Source organism: Perna viridis, chromosome 5, assembly GCF_037379345.1.
Source record: "Perna viridis isolate PV_CMFRI_1.1 ecotype Kerala chromosome 5, ASM3737934v1, whole genome shotgun sequence".
NCBI classification, from domain to species: Eukaryota; Metazoa; Mollusca; class Bivalvia; order Mytilida; family Mytilidae; genus Perna; species Perna viridis.
This window is the reverse complement of record NC_142449.1, coordinates 9,888,228-9,903,561: the sequence shown is the minus strand read 5'-3', so window position 1 is coordinate 9,903,561 and position 15,334 is coordinate 9,888,228. Positions and strand designations below refer to the sequence as shown.

Below are 15,334 nucleotides of genomic sequence, written 5' to 3'. Positions count from 1 at the left end.
GGGTCAGGGAAAGTTAGGTACTTAGTTACACTTTCCCATGGCAAGTTGAAAACTTCATATGCTGTAAGGATTTGTTTTGTTAGGAAAGCGAGTCTTTGACTGTGGGAAAGTTGATTTTATATAAATTTTCCCCAAGGAAACCTCAATTTCTGAAAAATCCTAGTACACTGACCAATACAACAGAATCAGGACAAAGGGATATACTAATGTAGTAAAATATGATAAAAGCTTAATGTAAACCTTTTTTTTTAATTTCAAAGTATGAATAATTTACAATAGTACTTCATAGGCACTTCTGTTTTGTGTATTTTTTGTTGTTGTTTGTCAAAATTAGCTTTAAGCTAGCTTGAGAAACAAAGTTTTTATTTAAGATTATATTTCATTAAGAATTAAAGGTCATGGTTTTACAATATGATGAAAACAACAAAGTATTGATATCCCATTAGTAAAAAATATGAAGCCTAAACTTCCTATCAAATTTCATCAGAACCCATTGAGTGCTTTAAGAGGTGTTTCACTCAACCATATATTCTTCTCTGTCTGAGAGTTAAACAAAATGTGTACAAGGTGTGGCAAATTAAAATAAAATAAAATGAGATCTATTGCATTATCCAATTATTTATACCTCAAAAACTCCAGAAATAACCATTGAAGTGTTTGTAAAGTTTGCCTTTTAAGAAATTGATAGGTCAAATTGAAAAATGGCAGGTAAATATCCCTACACTTTTTGCTATATAAGCAGTCAAAAATAGCTATGTCGCAGGTGCTGTGGGATAAATGTAAAAACATTTTTTGTTGTTTTTTCTAGATGTATGAATGAATTTATTTGAGGCCTAAAAATTAAAAACAAAAACAAAAACAAAAACAAAAAAAAAAACAAAATCAAACTGAAAAATATTAGACAGAATGGTACAAAACTTGACTTATCACTACATGTAGACATTGAACAATAATAATATTCCTGTGTGCATATGTACATATGGTCCGTAACCTTCCTAAAAAACTTCATTAATATAAGGTATTGTGCTGACAAGATATGTGGACGTATGAATGACGGGTGTTTTCTGTCTACACCTTAAGTTTGTCTATGGGGAGTTTGATTACCAGGATGTTTAACTTCATATTTAATTTACTAAATCCTCCCTTGGGATATTAGAGATAACCGTAGTTTATATGCATTGATGAAGAACTTTTACTAAATGATTGTCAGATATTTAATATTTAAAAAAGGAAACAAAAACAGCAAGATACCTCCCAATTTATTAAGAACAAATGTAACTGCTCTATATTCAACAATAAAATTATCTATTCAGTTCTGTCAGCTATGTGTGCTTTCATCCCACAAGATGTCAGTCGATGTTTTCCCCTTAAAATGCACAAATAAAATGTTGAAACTAAGTTGACAATCTGTTGATAACTTGTATACATCCTGTTCCTTTCCAAATTATGCTGAACTTCATGTGGTAAAATCAGACTAAGTTTACTTTTGTCATGACTTTCCTTCTTCATCTCTGCAATAGAAAAAATGAATTCCAAAAATTGAAAATTTTTTTTGGTAGAAAGAAATGAATATCAGACAGCAGATTTTAAAGGAAATTTTAGTATATAATGGATGCACATGTTTCAGTCCAGGAAAATATCAGTTTTGACTATTGGCTCTAGAGAAAATTATGGCAAAGACCACTATACGGATGATTTTTTTTGTTAATATTGCCAACTCTGACAGACGTATTTTAGTAAGACTTAAGATTTCTAGTGAGGCTGGTATGATCTGCCTGACAATTGCCGATCCAGGGATAGGGTTCTGGTTGTTTGAACCCTCCTTGTGTTGAACAATATTGATAATTATGTGGAACATTTTGGCAAAAATGTGCATATGGTTTAATCTGAAACCAACTCCCACTTAAACAATCTTGAATGAATTCCTTGATCTACCCCTTATGTTAAACATGTTAAAACACAACATTCTTCTTCCTTTCACTGTCTAAAGTGTTACAAAAAATGACTTATAAACACTTCACAACAAGAATTTGATATGGTAATACATCAACTAGTTTCTTTTTTAATTATTAGAGGATTGGATTATCAAGTCCAAAATAGTGCTATGTAAAAATAAACACACACAATAATAGAAGTGACAAAATGTAAAAACAATTCAAGGTGTCTTTTTTAAAAACACTAGCACCAATTAGATCTTATGTTAGATATTAGTAAACATAATTTCTCCCATTAAAATTACTGTGAAGGTACTATTGTTTGTGGGATACCAATTTTTGTGGTTTTCGTGGGTAAGCCAAACAATGAAATTTGGTTCCCAGTGAATAGTAGATTTTCATTGATGTGTGTATTGAAAACTTCAAGACCATGAATTCAAGAAGCCATGAACTTGTGTTTCTTCCCTGATCCACAAAAATTGGTATCCACAAATAAAAGTACTTTCACAGTAAGTACTTTTCTGTCTAAGAATCTGGCAAAATGTCTATAAAATGTGGCACATAATGAAAAGAAATGCAGGGATTTTATTGCATTGTCCAAGTATTTTTACCTCATAATCCCCAGAAAATGTTTGTTATGTTTGCCTTCTTTGATACTGATTCATCAAGTTTAGTGGAAATGCACTATGAAAATATGGTGTGAAAATTTCCCCACACTTTTTTCCTATTTAAGCAGTCAATAAATATCTATGTCACAGATAAATTTAAATAGCTTTACATTTGTTTTCTGATGTACTGAATATATTTTGGGCAAAAATGACTCAAATGAAAAAAATGATGTACCACTCATTGCCTGATTCTTACACAGAATGGTACTTAAATATGCACATGCCATTTTATAACTGAGCTGGTATTAAATTTCTGACAGCAGTTTTTTGTCAATTTACATTTCCAGATTTTTTACAAGGGAGAAACAAATTTTCCTTTTGTCTATAGAATTGTAATTTAAAATATTTCCTCAGATTTTATACTGCATGCTTTCACATTCCTGTATTTTGAAAATTCTATCTGGGATAACCTAAACCACTTCTATCTGAAAGAAAACGTTACCTTCCTTTCAAACATGAAATCTATACCCCACTTCCACTTACCAATGCATGGCTAAGTTAACTAAGGATCATTAATCAAGACAAATAACTGGAAGACTATTTACTGAATTTATTACACTATATTTCAAAACAGATTATTTTATTAAAAAAATCTTATTACAAAAACATTCCTGAGTGGCACATGTATAACACCAGATTCAATTGTGCAAAAAAGTCAATGGAAACAAGAAGAAATGCATAACAAAGAAAAAGTGCAAAAACCACTTACCCTCATAACCAATGCATATAAATTACCAGTAATAAAACATATACAATTAAAGATAAAAATAAGACAAAATGCATGCAAAAAAGAGAAGCTATCTAATTAGTAAACTTAGGAAAACATATTGTTTAACAAGTGCTGTTGTAAGTTCACATTCTGACATAAATACATTTGAATTATTACATGTATTGTTTTCTAATTAATTCATAATTTAATGTATAAGTCAATTCAAAACTAATTGAAGATGTGTCTCTTACAGGTACAAGATCATAACTGATAGTACAATAACAATATTTTTCTAGCTATGAACAGATTTCAATAGCACATACCATATGATGGGTTATTTTGGCAGATGTAATGAATAAACAAGTAATTCAGACCACCTTCAAGTAGAGCTATGTTACAAATTAGGGAAGCTTAAATCAAAAATAGGATACAACATATAATGTACATGTAAAACGAGTGTGTTTATGACTCACTTCACACAGGAAACATGGTTAACAAATTAGCTAAGGCTTTCGGGGAGGGAATCTTAAAATATGCAGTCAATTTCTAGTAGGTAAAATAACATTGATCAATAGTTAAAACATAACAGTTCCATTCATAAACTAAACTCTATTGCTAGTGCCTTGCTAAATCAGCTCTACTCAAATAAATTAATTAGTATTAAGACAGCCTAGTTCATAGACAATTCCTAGTTTTTTTTATTTCATACCCTTGTTTTATCAAAATATCCATCTTCCCATACATGTAGTTGACAACATGAAAGAGTTACTTTTAAGGTAGGGCTTATGAGTCAAATTTCAGCCTTCAACATGAAAGTTGGCGCATCTGAATAATAATTTGGTATTTATTGTACATTTATTCCACAATACATGTAGGTAACACATGCCTGCACTTAGATAGTAACATGAAACAAAGCTATTTTAAAGAATGGTCTTATGAGTGTAAGGATACCACTTCAAAATTCAGCCTTGAAAATGAAATTTTGTGTCTTAAATTTCAAAGTTTTGATGGTCTTTATTCAACATTTATTCAAAACTACATGAATGGCAACTCATGCCAGGACTGAAATAGAAGTATAAAATTATATTAATTTAAACAATAAGTTCTCCTCCTACATTTTTGTTTGTTAATATATTAATAGATCTCAAGGGAAAGGGAAAAGGGAGTGGAAAAGAGGAGGGTGGTTAATGTGTACATTTAGTTTCATTATAATATGATCTAAACTGACAAACTTACTAATACACACACATATCATACAAATAAAAATATGCACATATCACTTGCTGTGTTGTCCAGTTGTAATTATATAATACAGTTAAAGCCAAGAAAAAAATTGCTAGTTCTAACATGCAATGTTTATCCATAAGGTATAAATCAGTGGTGCTATACTAAGTAAGAAGCTATGGTGCTAACGAGATAAAGTTAACCTTGCTATATTATCCTTCAGTCCTGACATAAGTCCATCACATCTGTCCAGTAATACCTACAATACAAAGTACAAAGGTCAAAATAATTTGATTTAATCAAATGTGTGAGGGTCCAATATAACCATTCTAAATAAATTATAATGTGATAAATGACAATATAATAGTATGCTAGTATGGGCAAGATAGTATCAATTTTTTCTGCCATTCATTTATTTTGACCAATACATTATCTGTTTACTGTGTCAATTTTTCAATTGAGTTTGATAGATCCACTACACAAAACTTTAATACTTGTAAGTAAACAATATAACATAGAGAGTTGTAGAACTTGAAGATAAATTATAATTTCTTGCAATATTTCAACAGGTGGTTTACTGAAAATTTACAATTTACTTTTCTTATCTTATATTCAAACACCCTTTGAAACATAGAATTTCAAAATGCTTTTAAATAACAACAAAAAAAAAATACAAAAGCAGCAACTATGAGACAATTCAACTATTTCAAATTCCAAGCACATGGCCAGAATATGAAAACGTGAAACAAAGATGATATTTATACACAATGTAGTGAAAAATATAAAATAGATTACATATAAAAAAAGCAGATGTAACTAAAAAAAACTACAGCACTAGCAATACGAACTCCTTAAAAAAACTGGGAATGACATCAGGTGCTCTGAAAGGGTAGTCATGACCTGCTCCACCAGCGGCATTGGTCATACTGCAAGTTAATATAATCAGGTAATGGTCTAGAAACAATAATGCAGCTCCCCAATTCACAAAAAGGTCCCATTGAAACTAATTCACACAATGGTGATATCAATCAATTCAACAAACTACCATGATGTAAATAATGTGGAAATGGTGGGAAGTTATCCAAAATAAACAAATTGAATTAAGATAATAAAAAAATCGACATAAAATATGGGCAAATACCCACTATATATATAAAAAAACCAGGACATGTGGTCTTTAACTAAATACATCATAGCAATAATTTATTTAAAAGATTTTAGATATCTCTGTGTAATTTCAATGTCCTCACATGATGGTAATGACTTAAGTAATTGTAATTAAGGAAATACAGAAGTCATATAGCCTAGTTCCTTTGACTAGCTACGATAGAGTTGTGTCAAAGGAGCTACACTACTGATGCTAGGAAGTGTCAAGATCATTAGGTTGTCAATCAAAGGAGCTACACTACTGAAGCTAGTAAGTGTCAAGATCATTAGGTTGTCAATCAAAGGAGCTACACTACTGAAGCTAGTAAGTGTCAAAGGAGCTACACTACTGAAGCTAGTAAGTGTCAAAGGAGCTACACTACTGATGCTAGGAAGTGTCAAGATCATTAGGTTGTCAATCAAAGGAGCTACACTACTGAAGCTAGTAAGTGTCAAAAGAGCTACACTACTGATGCTAGGAAGTGTCAAGATCATTAGGTTGTCAATCAAAGGAGCTACACTACTGAAGCTAGTAAGTGTCAAAGGAGCTACACTACTGAAGCTAGTAAGTGTCAAAGGAGCTACACTACTGATGCTAGTAAGTGTCAAGATCATTAGGTTGTCAATCAAAGGAGCTACACTACTGAAGCTAGTAAGTGTCAAAGGAGCTACACTACTGATGCTAGTAAGTGTCAAGATCATTAGGTTGTCAATCAAAGGAGCTACACTACTGAAGCTAGTAAGTGTCAAAGGGGCTACACTACTGATGCTAGTAAGTGTCAAGATCATTAGGTTGTCAATCAAAGGAGCTACACTACTGATGCTAAGAAGTGTCAAGATCATTAGGTTGTCAATAAAAGGAGCTACACTACTGATGCTAGTAAGTGTCAAGATCATTAGGTTGTCAATCAAAGGAGCTACACTACTGAAGCTAGTAAGTGTCAAGATCATTAGGTTGTCAATCAAAGGAGCTACACTACTGAAGCTAGTAAGTGTCAAAGGAGCTACACCACTGAAGCTAGTAAGTGTCAAAGGAGCTACACTACTGATGCTAGTAAGTGTCAAGATCATTAGGTTGTCAATCAAAGGAGCTACATCACTGAAGCTAGTAAGTGTCAAGATCATTAGGTTGTCAATCAAAGGAGCTACACCATTGAAGCTAGTAAGTGTCAAGATTATTAGGTTGTCAATCGAGGGAGCTACACCATTGAAGCTAGTAAGTGTCAAAGGAGCTACATCACTGAAGCTAGTAAGTGTCAAGATCATTAGGTTGTCAATCAAAGGAGCTACACCACTGAAGCTAGTAAGTGTCAAAGAAGCTACACCACTGAAGGTAGTAAGTGTCAAGATCATTAGGTTGTCAATCAAAGGAGCTACACCATTGAAGCTAGTAAGTGTCAAGATCATTAGGTTGTCAATCGAGGGAGCTACACCATTGAAGCTAGTAAGTGTCAAAGAAGCTACACCACTGAAGCTAGTAAGTGTCAAGATCATTAGGTTGTCAATCTTGTCTAATCTATGAAATAGAAACTTCATGTTGGGTAATCAAACTGTGAAAATGACTGTAAAACTTTTGTAATAATGATATCAACAAGGGTTTAGTATAACAGTGATTAAGAAGTATATTTGACAATGTCTGTCTACAGAGAACACCCTTGTACAGATCACAGGTTTAACAGTAACTCCTCAACTGTGAAATGTATACTCCATAGACCGGAGATGTTGGTATATTGCCACTAGAAAGGGGAAGTTTACAAAAGGAATTTGATTTGTTAAGTCAAAATAAGTCATAAAGTTTCAATTTCAAACATCTTTTGTCATCTATGAACAAGTTAGGTCTAGGTATAAGGTAGAAGAACTTGTATGTTGTCTCTTTCATTTCAAGTTCATTCAGGTAGATTAGATTTAGGTAATCCTTGAATACAGGATTATTCTGAGTAATTATATAACCTATGGAAACTGAAATTGGATGACTGACTTCATATGAATGTAGGAACAGATCTGGCAAGAGTGGTGCAAAATACTATCCCATAGGTATTCCAATGGTCCTTTGAAACATGTGTCCCCCAAATTTAACAAAAATGTTGTCAACTAGAAATTCAAACATTTTACTACTTCTTGTAAGAATCAGTTTGGTTAATCACCTTTACATAAACATATTGGTAAATAAGATCATACAGAACTGACTTTGGCTTGTCATATAGCAGAATGTGAAACAAGGTAGAAAAATCTAAAGCTTGTATACTGTTACAGTAGGTAAGGCTACTGGAAAAAAGACACATTAATTTGTAGGTTTTTTAAATTCTTGAGAATCCACATGTGGTTCACACCACTTGCAGAGTAGGTTTTATCACAGTAACAGTCTGACCACTGTAAGTAATGTAGTAAGGAGTTTTGAAAGGGCTTTTGTCATGCATTTAGCAGACCAAGCAATATACCTTTGTTTGTAAGTACACTTGTGAAGTTTCAGTATATAGTAGATAGTAGGGAGAGTCATATCATCATCACCTGTAGAAATACCAAAAGATGTTTGCACAGACATGTGATTGTTATTAATGTCCGCCTAAGGTACAATACTATGAAAGTAGCGGTATTTTGGATTGCCCAGTGAACAGTCAAGACCCATGTCTTTAATCATACAGTCAATATAGTGACTTTTGCAAACAAACACAATGTTGATTGGTGCATTGTCTGTTGGAACGATGATGAATTTGTCATGAAAATCCCTAAAGTCGTCTTGACCTGGGAATCATTAAAAAATAGAGTAGGTTTTGAAACTCCTTGATGTTCTGGTGCACCAATTTTGGGAAAATATTAAAGGCTACAAGGAAGTCATCCAATTAGAGTGTGTTTTGAGTCTCTCAACCTCTTCTTTTTTTTAGCCTGTTTCCTTGCACTTTGCTGAACTGCATCCAACAAAACTTCTTTGTTATGTTTCCAGTTGATGGTTGACTGCTAGGGTTCATGGTATTACGTAATCTCTTGCAGAAATGTCTTGCAAATCAGCATTATCAATGATATTTATGTCACCAGTGATGATATGTTCAGCGAGAACATAATTAAAAAATAAACAGATACAGTCAGGTTGTTTGGATTTAAAGTCAGCAAGTTGAAGACCATATAATGCCTTTTTATTATTTAAAATCATGACTGCAATGTGTTTGCAATAACTTCCGTCATATTTTGCTGATATACAAATTAAATTCTTATTTTTTTGTTTTACCAAATATAAATAGTAGTTCATCCTACCTTTGTTAGCTCATTGAAAATTCATTCAGTCTATCCACTATAAAAAGGCACAGTGTGTGAACCCTTTATACAGATATATTAAGCAAACAGATAGTCATCAGTAATAATACCTAGTAATAGACCATTCTTATGATTGTACCTGAATTCTATTAACAATTGTTTTCCTTTTCCCACGGCCAGACTTATTGCTTTCTTCAAATCGTAAAGCATCAAGAGATTCTAATTGTTTCATAAACATCTCTGCAGCACCACCTAGTCTCTTCTTTAGCTGATTTAAAGCTGGTAATCTCAATTCTTCTTTCATAAATCCCTACAATGAAATTTAGGAACACCTCAGCTTAGAATAGATCACAATTTTCTTCAAACTTTTTAGACAGGATTGTTAGAATGACTTATTTCAAAACATTTATAATTGATCTTGCGCTTGATATTTTAGTCTAAATTTTGATGCATTTCATTTGATTCACTCACTTTACCTCAACAATTGTACAATTTATAATGTTTATGCATATGCTTACCTGTACACCTGTGTATAACATCAATTACATCAGAATAAAATGATACATGTATATGTATATTACATAGAAAAAATTCAGACCATCTTTCATAATCTTAAATACATACATTCATACAACAATTATCTGAAATTTGGAGTGTAAGTACATTTCTATTGTTATAACTTAAGGTCTCTATTTTTTTTTATATATCACAGAGACAAAGCAGCCCATAATTGATTGGAACTGCAGAATGAGTAAAACATCATGTTTCGTACAATTTTTTACAGAAATGTAAGGTACTGCATGCCATATCTACAAAAATTATTGGTACTACTCCAGCAGAACCTCCTGTACTAGGTGCTAAGCCCCTGTATCATTACCATTAAGTTTTTTAATAGAATTTTTTTCCTGCCAATTATCTCCCCTTGATACTGTTCTTGAAGAATATTATCTTATCACATATGTACTTTCGTCAACATTTCTTTCAAATATTTTCACATTATTTATGTTTCCCAAACATAGTGGGGAACATATTGTTTTTGTTTTAACATTTTTATTTCTTCTTTCCCGTACACTTTTGTCAGGCTATCTTCAAAAGAACAGCCGATCTGAATGAAACCAAACTTGGCACAAAATTAGGTCACCATGTGCAGATGTGCAATTTCTATCTGACTTCCTAAACATGGCTGCCACTTATAAATGGCCACTGTTTAAAAACAAAAGAAAAATGAGAAGAAAAGGGAAAAATCGTAGCGACTTGATACATATATTTGGTTTAAAAATAGTTCATCACACCGGTTCTGGTTGGACTACTGAAATTTAAAAAATTGCCGCCATTCCAAAATGGCCCCCAGTCAAAAATAAAAATTTTACAAAAAGTTTATTGTTTTTGTTTTAACATTTTTATTTCTTCTTTCCTGTACACTTTTGTCAGGCTATCTTCAAAAGAACAGCCGATCTGAATGAAACCAAACTTGGCACAAAATTAGGTCACCATGTGCAGATGTGCAATTTCGATCTGACTTCTTAAACATGGCTGCCACTTATAAATGGCCACTGTTTAAAAACAAAAGAAAAATGAGAAGAAAAGGGAAAAATCGTAGCGACTTGATACATATATTTGGTTTAAAAATAGTTCATCACACCGGTTCTGGTTGGACTACTGAAATTTAAAAAATTGCCGCCATTCCAAGATGGCCCCCAGTCAAAAATAAAAATTTTACAAAAAGTTTACTTCATGGAAGGGTAGAAGCTGTTTTTTGGTATTCCAGTGACAATGGCAATGTTTTGGGAACATCTGTGTTAGCACCCAACACAATTAATACTAGTTGACATTATATTAAATATTACTTGCTTAATGAAAATATTTACTGTACATTTGTACTTACATTTGTAGCTGTCATCGGTCACAAAAAGGCAGGATAGAAAACCAAAGAAAAAAACTTCATGTTTATCTAGCGTTTGGTACTTATTTGGAATTTATTTCATCTGAATTCTTTAATATTTGGTAAAATTGGAAAAAAAGTCAAAATATGTACTTTTTTTCCATTTCAGTTGTTTTCATTAAACTCCTGTCCAAAATAGTTGTAAAATCATCTGATTTTTTATTTTATTGCAAAACCAACCAGTCACTGCAATCATTCAGATAACACATATAGACATCATTTGTATATATACCCTATGTATACCATCAAGCTCATATGTTATCTCACTGAGTCTTTTTTCATTCTTTTCCACATCCTTCTCAATTTCTGAAAGCTTGACCATTTCCTTATCTTCTACAGGGTCAGGCTTTATGTAAAAAAAAAATGTTCAAAATCAAAATTATAATTCCTGATGTATATATGTTTCAAAAGAAAACAAGAAAGGAATGTGGTATGCAAGAACAGGCCATTCAGTATACTAGTAGTGTATATCAATATATTTTTGTTCACTACGACAATGAACATTATTTTCTATAACTGATATTGAGTCAATATCCACAACTATATACCACAAAACCAAGTTTCTACTAGGTTTACTTAGACAAAAAACATGTATCATTATATTTCTTTCCTGGGCAATATTATACTCAAACTGAACACCAATTTTTCCAGAAAGTATTCAGTCATTTTGTAGTGTTTCTGTAGAATTTCTGAAAGAAAGGTTCTTTTAAATTGAAATCTCACATCTTTCATTTTGAATGTTCAAAAAGGTACTGATATTGCAAAAGCCAAATATTTAATTTTTTTTTATCATTTTATAATTCCGTTATTACATGATATTGTAAAATCTAGTACATGTAGTTGCAAAATATTACAAAGAAAACCTGCAAGAAATGGCAAAATTTGAAACCATCAGATTTGAAGATTAAAATAGTTAGGCCATGTTCTAAGGAAGAAACAAAAACACACATCCAATAACTGCCCTGAAATGGTCATCAGAGGGAAAAACTAAAAGAAGAAGGCCAAAAGAAACCTGACAGATAACTGTAGAGAGAGACGGACAGTTTGGGGTTAAGGACATGGACAGATGTAGCAAAACAGCCTAGGACAGAGATATCCGGAGAAGAGATGTCCACAGTCCTGACCTCCTAAAGCAGAAAAGGAATTAAGCAGTAGTTTTTGTAAGAATCATGCAAATTCTGTAATAAGTGATACACCCCAAAAAAGGCTACACATTTTTATTTTTTGTTATTAAGTTGCTTTATACATGTAGGTTTATATGATGAAATGTATAGTTATTCATTCCAGTCTGTCTGCTCTTATGAGATAATCCACATTGAAAATCCAACAGTTTCTATTGTATTTTAGGGTCATCTACAGAGTTATCTCCCTTGACTTTTAATTCTTCAGTGTATTCTATATAATTTTTATATCCTAAGAACAAGGGTTGTATGTAAAACCACATTTTTATTTCTGTTTACTATAACATTTTAAACAAAATATCAAAAATAAAAATATGCAGGCTTTCCAACCATGAATCACATTTTGCATGATTCTTATCTAGGGTGCTACTTAATTAAGTAAGTGAATTCACTAACCTTTTTTCCAAGTAACATTACTGTTGAGCCATCTTTGACTCCAATATCATTAAGTATATCTTCAGGATTCTTTAATGTTTTACCTGAATTTCACAAGATCATTCATTTATAATTTATTTTAGACTTGCCACCAGTCCCTCATTTTAAATAAATGTACCGGGTAGTAGTGTAATCAGAGAGGTTAATTACATAGACTTTCTGTGTCATATATATATATATATATATATATAGCAAGTCTAAATTTATCTCAAACAACTTTTATTTAAAAATTAAGAAACTTTGTTCTTGAAATATTCACTTGAATAAAATGTTCATTGAACCGTAACAATGTGGCAGGGATAATTGTCCCTCAGATAAAGTGTATACTTGGTTGATCTCAACATATACAACCATGGTGGAAATAGATCTAGTTTAAGTTACCATGGGTACAAGTACCACAGGCTATACATTTTGAAGTAATGGTAGGTTGTTCTCAGCTGAATGTGTAGAGATGAAATGAATATTGTGAAATTAAGAGATAGAATAATGTGGATGGTACTTCTGGGCAAGCAGAGGATGCCTACCTTCCAATATTTGCTCTTGTTTTTTTTTTATTTTGTGTTTAGTTGCATTATTATTTTTATTTCTTTAAATTCATGTGTACAATTATATACAGTTTCCTGTTTCTTTTCTTATTTCCTTTGCTTCATATGATTATCTGTACTTAATACCGATTTTCTTTAACTGGGACTGCCATTAATTACACTTTCTTTCTTAGACACAGTTGCTACATTTCAAACTGATTATAATCAATGCTTATTCTGATCTTCCGTCAATAAAAATAAAAGTAAAGCCATCTTACAACATACCTTTGCACACAAGTTTTTGACAATCATGTGGTATTTCAAATACTTCAACTATCTTGTCCATTAAATGTTGAACTGTTAACACCTCACAGGAGTTCTCTGGCAATGCCAAAACAACGTTATATCGTCCTGGACCTAAAAATATTAATTCATGAAAGTAAAAAAAAAATCAAGTTTATTGGAATTTCTGATACAATGTACATGAACCTAAGTCCAACAAAATTGATTTTTTTTTCAAATATACCTGAGATGGGCTTTGTCCTTTTGGGCAATTAGGGTAAAAATGTAGTTTAATTGCCCTAAAATTATTTTCCCTGAAGCTGAATTGTGAAAAGAATAGACTACCAATTGGGCCAGTTTACCTGTAAAATATCATCAGAGGAAGTGATATCAAATATTTTACAAAATACTAAAAGTTGAAATCCACACTTGACAAGTTTGACAAGACAGATCTAGATCAACTTCTAAATATTTTCTTTATTATATTTTTGTTGTTTAAACTGCACAGCACAAAAATTTTTCTTATATAATACAAAATATGATGAAATATATCAAATATCTTAATGAAACAAGTTTTGTGGAATTGGAAGATATATCAATTACAAAACTGCAAACAATGTTTTGGGACGTAACAGAGACTTAAGATCAAGATTTTCTGATATACATGTTTTAGAAAATTTCTATTACATCTTTCCTTAGATAGGCATTTTCTGGTATTTCAAGATAATGTTTGAAATATCTAAGAAATTTCATTACTCATAATTGATTGTTAACTTTTGTCAAATGGATAAATAGTTTACATAATAGGATACCATAATTTACATTTTCATTCATCAAGTGTAAATTCAACTCTTCTTTGAAATATAGCGACCACCATTCAACATTATCTCTCAAAAAAGTCTGTACCCATTTGCATTAAAAAAAAAAAAAATTATGGTCAATGGTTTCTATGTTTTTACAGTTTGAACATTTATCATTGTCAACATAAACAAATTTACATAATAAACAAGTATTATCTTTAAAAAAAATCGCCCATGCAGTAAAATTTGGTTCTTTTTTTACATAATATTTTCTACATTTCATTCAAGAAAATTATACATGGTACGCAATATTAATTTTAACGCTGCTAAGTTATCGGTATTTGGCCAATCGGCAAAGAATTGTGATCAGGTGATTTGCATTTCCATAGAAGAGCATAGTTTAGGTCAAAGGGTTAAAAGTGAAACTAATATCAACTGTGTCAGATATTTATGGGCTAAAATTCTATGAATGATGTTATATTGAAAATATTGAAGTCAACTCTCTGTAGTGTCGAAAGTGTTTTTGTAAATTAAAAAAAAATTGTAAGTTTCTCAGTATCTAAGATACAAGTTTCCTGAATGGCTTAAATCAAAGAACGAAATGGATTTATTTAAATGATTAAGACTCAATGTATGGGTTTCTTTAACTTTTGGTCTTATTTGGGTCCAAAAACTGCCCGAAATTTGACATTTTTGCCTACTCATACAAGAAAAAAGGCAGAAATTTTCAACTTTAAATTGTCATAACTTTTGAACCTCTTGACCGATTTAAAAAAAAATGCACCATTAAATTACATTTTCTGGGCTCCTTCAAACTAATATAAACTTATGCACTTTCTATATAGTTCATATTTTGACTGACCTCCCTACTCGAGTCGAGGAGTGTAAGGTGCGCTCTTTGCAAAATTTATTTTAAAACAATAAGTATGACAAAAGAATCAGTAATAGTTGTACCATATTTCACATTCAGTTTAACTCGTTGTCTCTGGTCAGACATCTTATTTCTATATTTTCTTTTTTATATTTCAGCTTCTTTTTTCCATTTCCAATGTCAACAGCGAAAATAATATCGGAGCATAAACGGTCCGACTATGAGTAAAAAGCCGCAACGAAAAATCTTCTTGCTTTTTCATGTTTTGGTCGCCCTGAAAATTGATTAATTTATTGATAATGTATTTTAATAGAGTCTCAGTTTTGTCATGGTTATCAGCTTTCCAGTAAATTGCTCTTATGAGAAAAA

The 15,334-nt window shown here is 31.6% G+C and overlaps 1 protein-coding gene across 2 annotated transcripts; it reads right to left on the bottom strand.

Annotated features, from left to right (window-relative positions):
* Nucleotides 1-1,242: 1,242 nt before the first annotated feature.
* Nucleotides 1,243-15,205, bottom strand: LOC148615910 (BAG family molecular chaperone regulator 1-like). 2 transcript variants are annotated; one of them, XR_015922082.1, is made up of 8 exons: nt 15,049-15,205; nt 13,298-13,429; nt 12,450-12,532; nt 11,105-11,218; nt 9,070-9,240; nt 8,120-8,189; nt 4,739-4,794; nt 1,243-1,511 (listed from the first exon to the last, which is right to left on the bottom strand). XR_015922082.1 is itself a non-coding variant. In XM_088582539.1 (7 exons), exons 1-7 carry the CDS (start codon nt 15,089-15,091, stop codon nt 1,490-1,492), a joined length of 621 nt encoding a protein of 206 aa, XP_088438665.1. In that variant the 5' UTR covers nt 15,092-15,192; the 3' UTR covers nt 1,243-1,489. The 2 variants fall into 2 exon arrangements, 1 of the variants encoding a protein (XP_088438665.1); XM_088582539.1 differs by lacking the exon at nt 8,120-8,189 and having other exon boundaries at nt 15,049-15,192.
* Between the last annotated feature and the right edge of the window lie 129 nt (nt 15,206-15,334).

Bases quoted from the DNA above. Each gene is read 5' to 3' on its own strand.
- LOC148615910 (XM_088582539.1), bottom strand. From the start codon at position 15,091: ATGTCTGACCAGAGACAACGAGTTAAACTGAATGTGAAATATG. The intron at 11,219-12,449 runs GTTAGTGAATTC...TTTTACATAAAG, and splicing joins TAATGTTACTTGGAAAAAAG to CCTGACCCTGTAGAAGATAA. The intron at 9,241-11,104 runs GTATATATACAA...ATTTCATTGTAG, and splicing joins AGCTTGATGGTATACATAGG to GGATTTATGAAAGAAGAATT.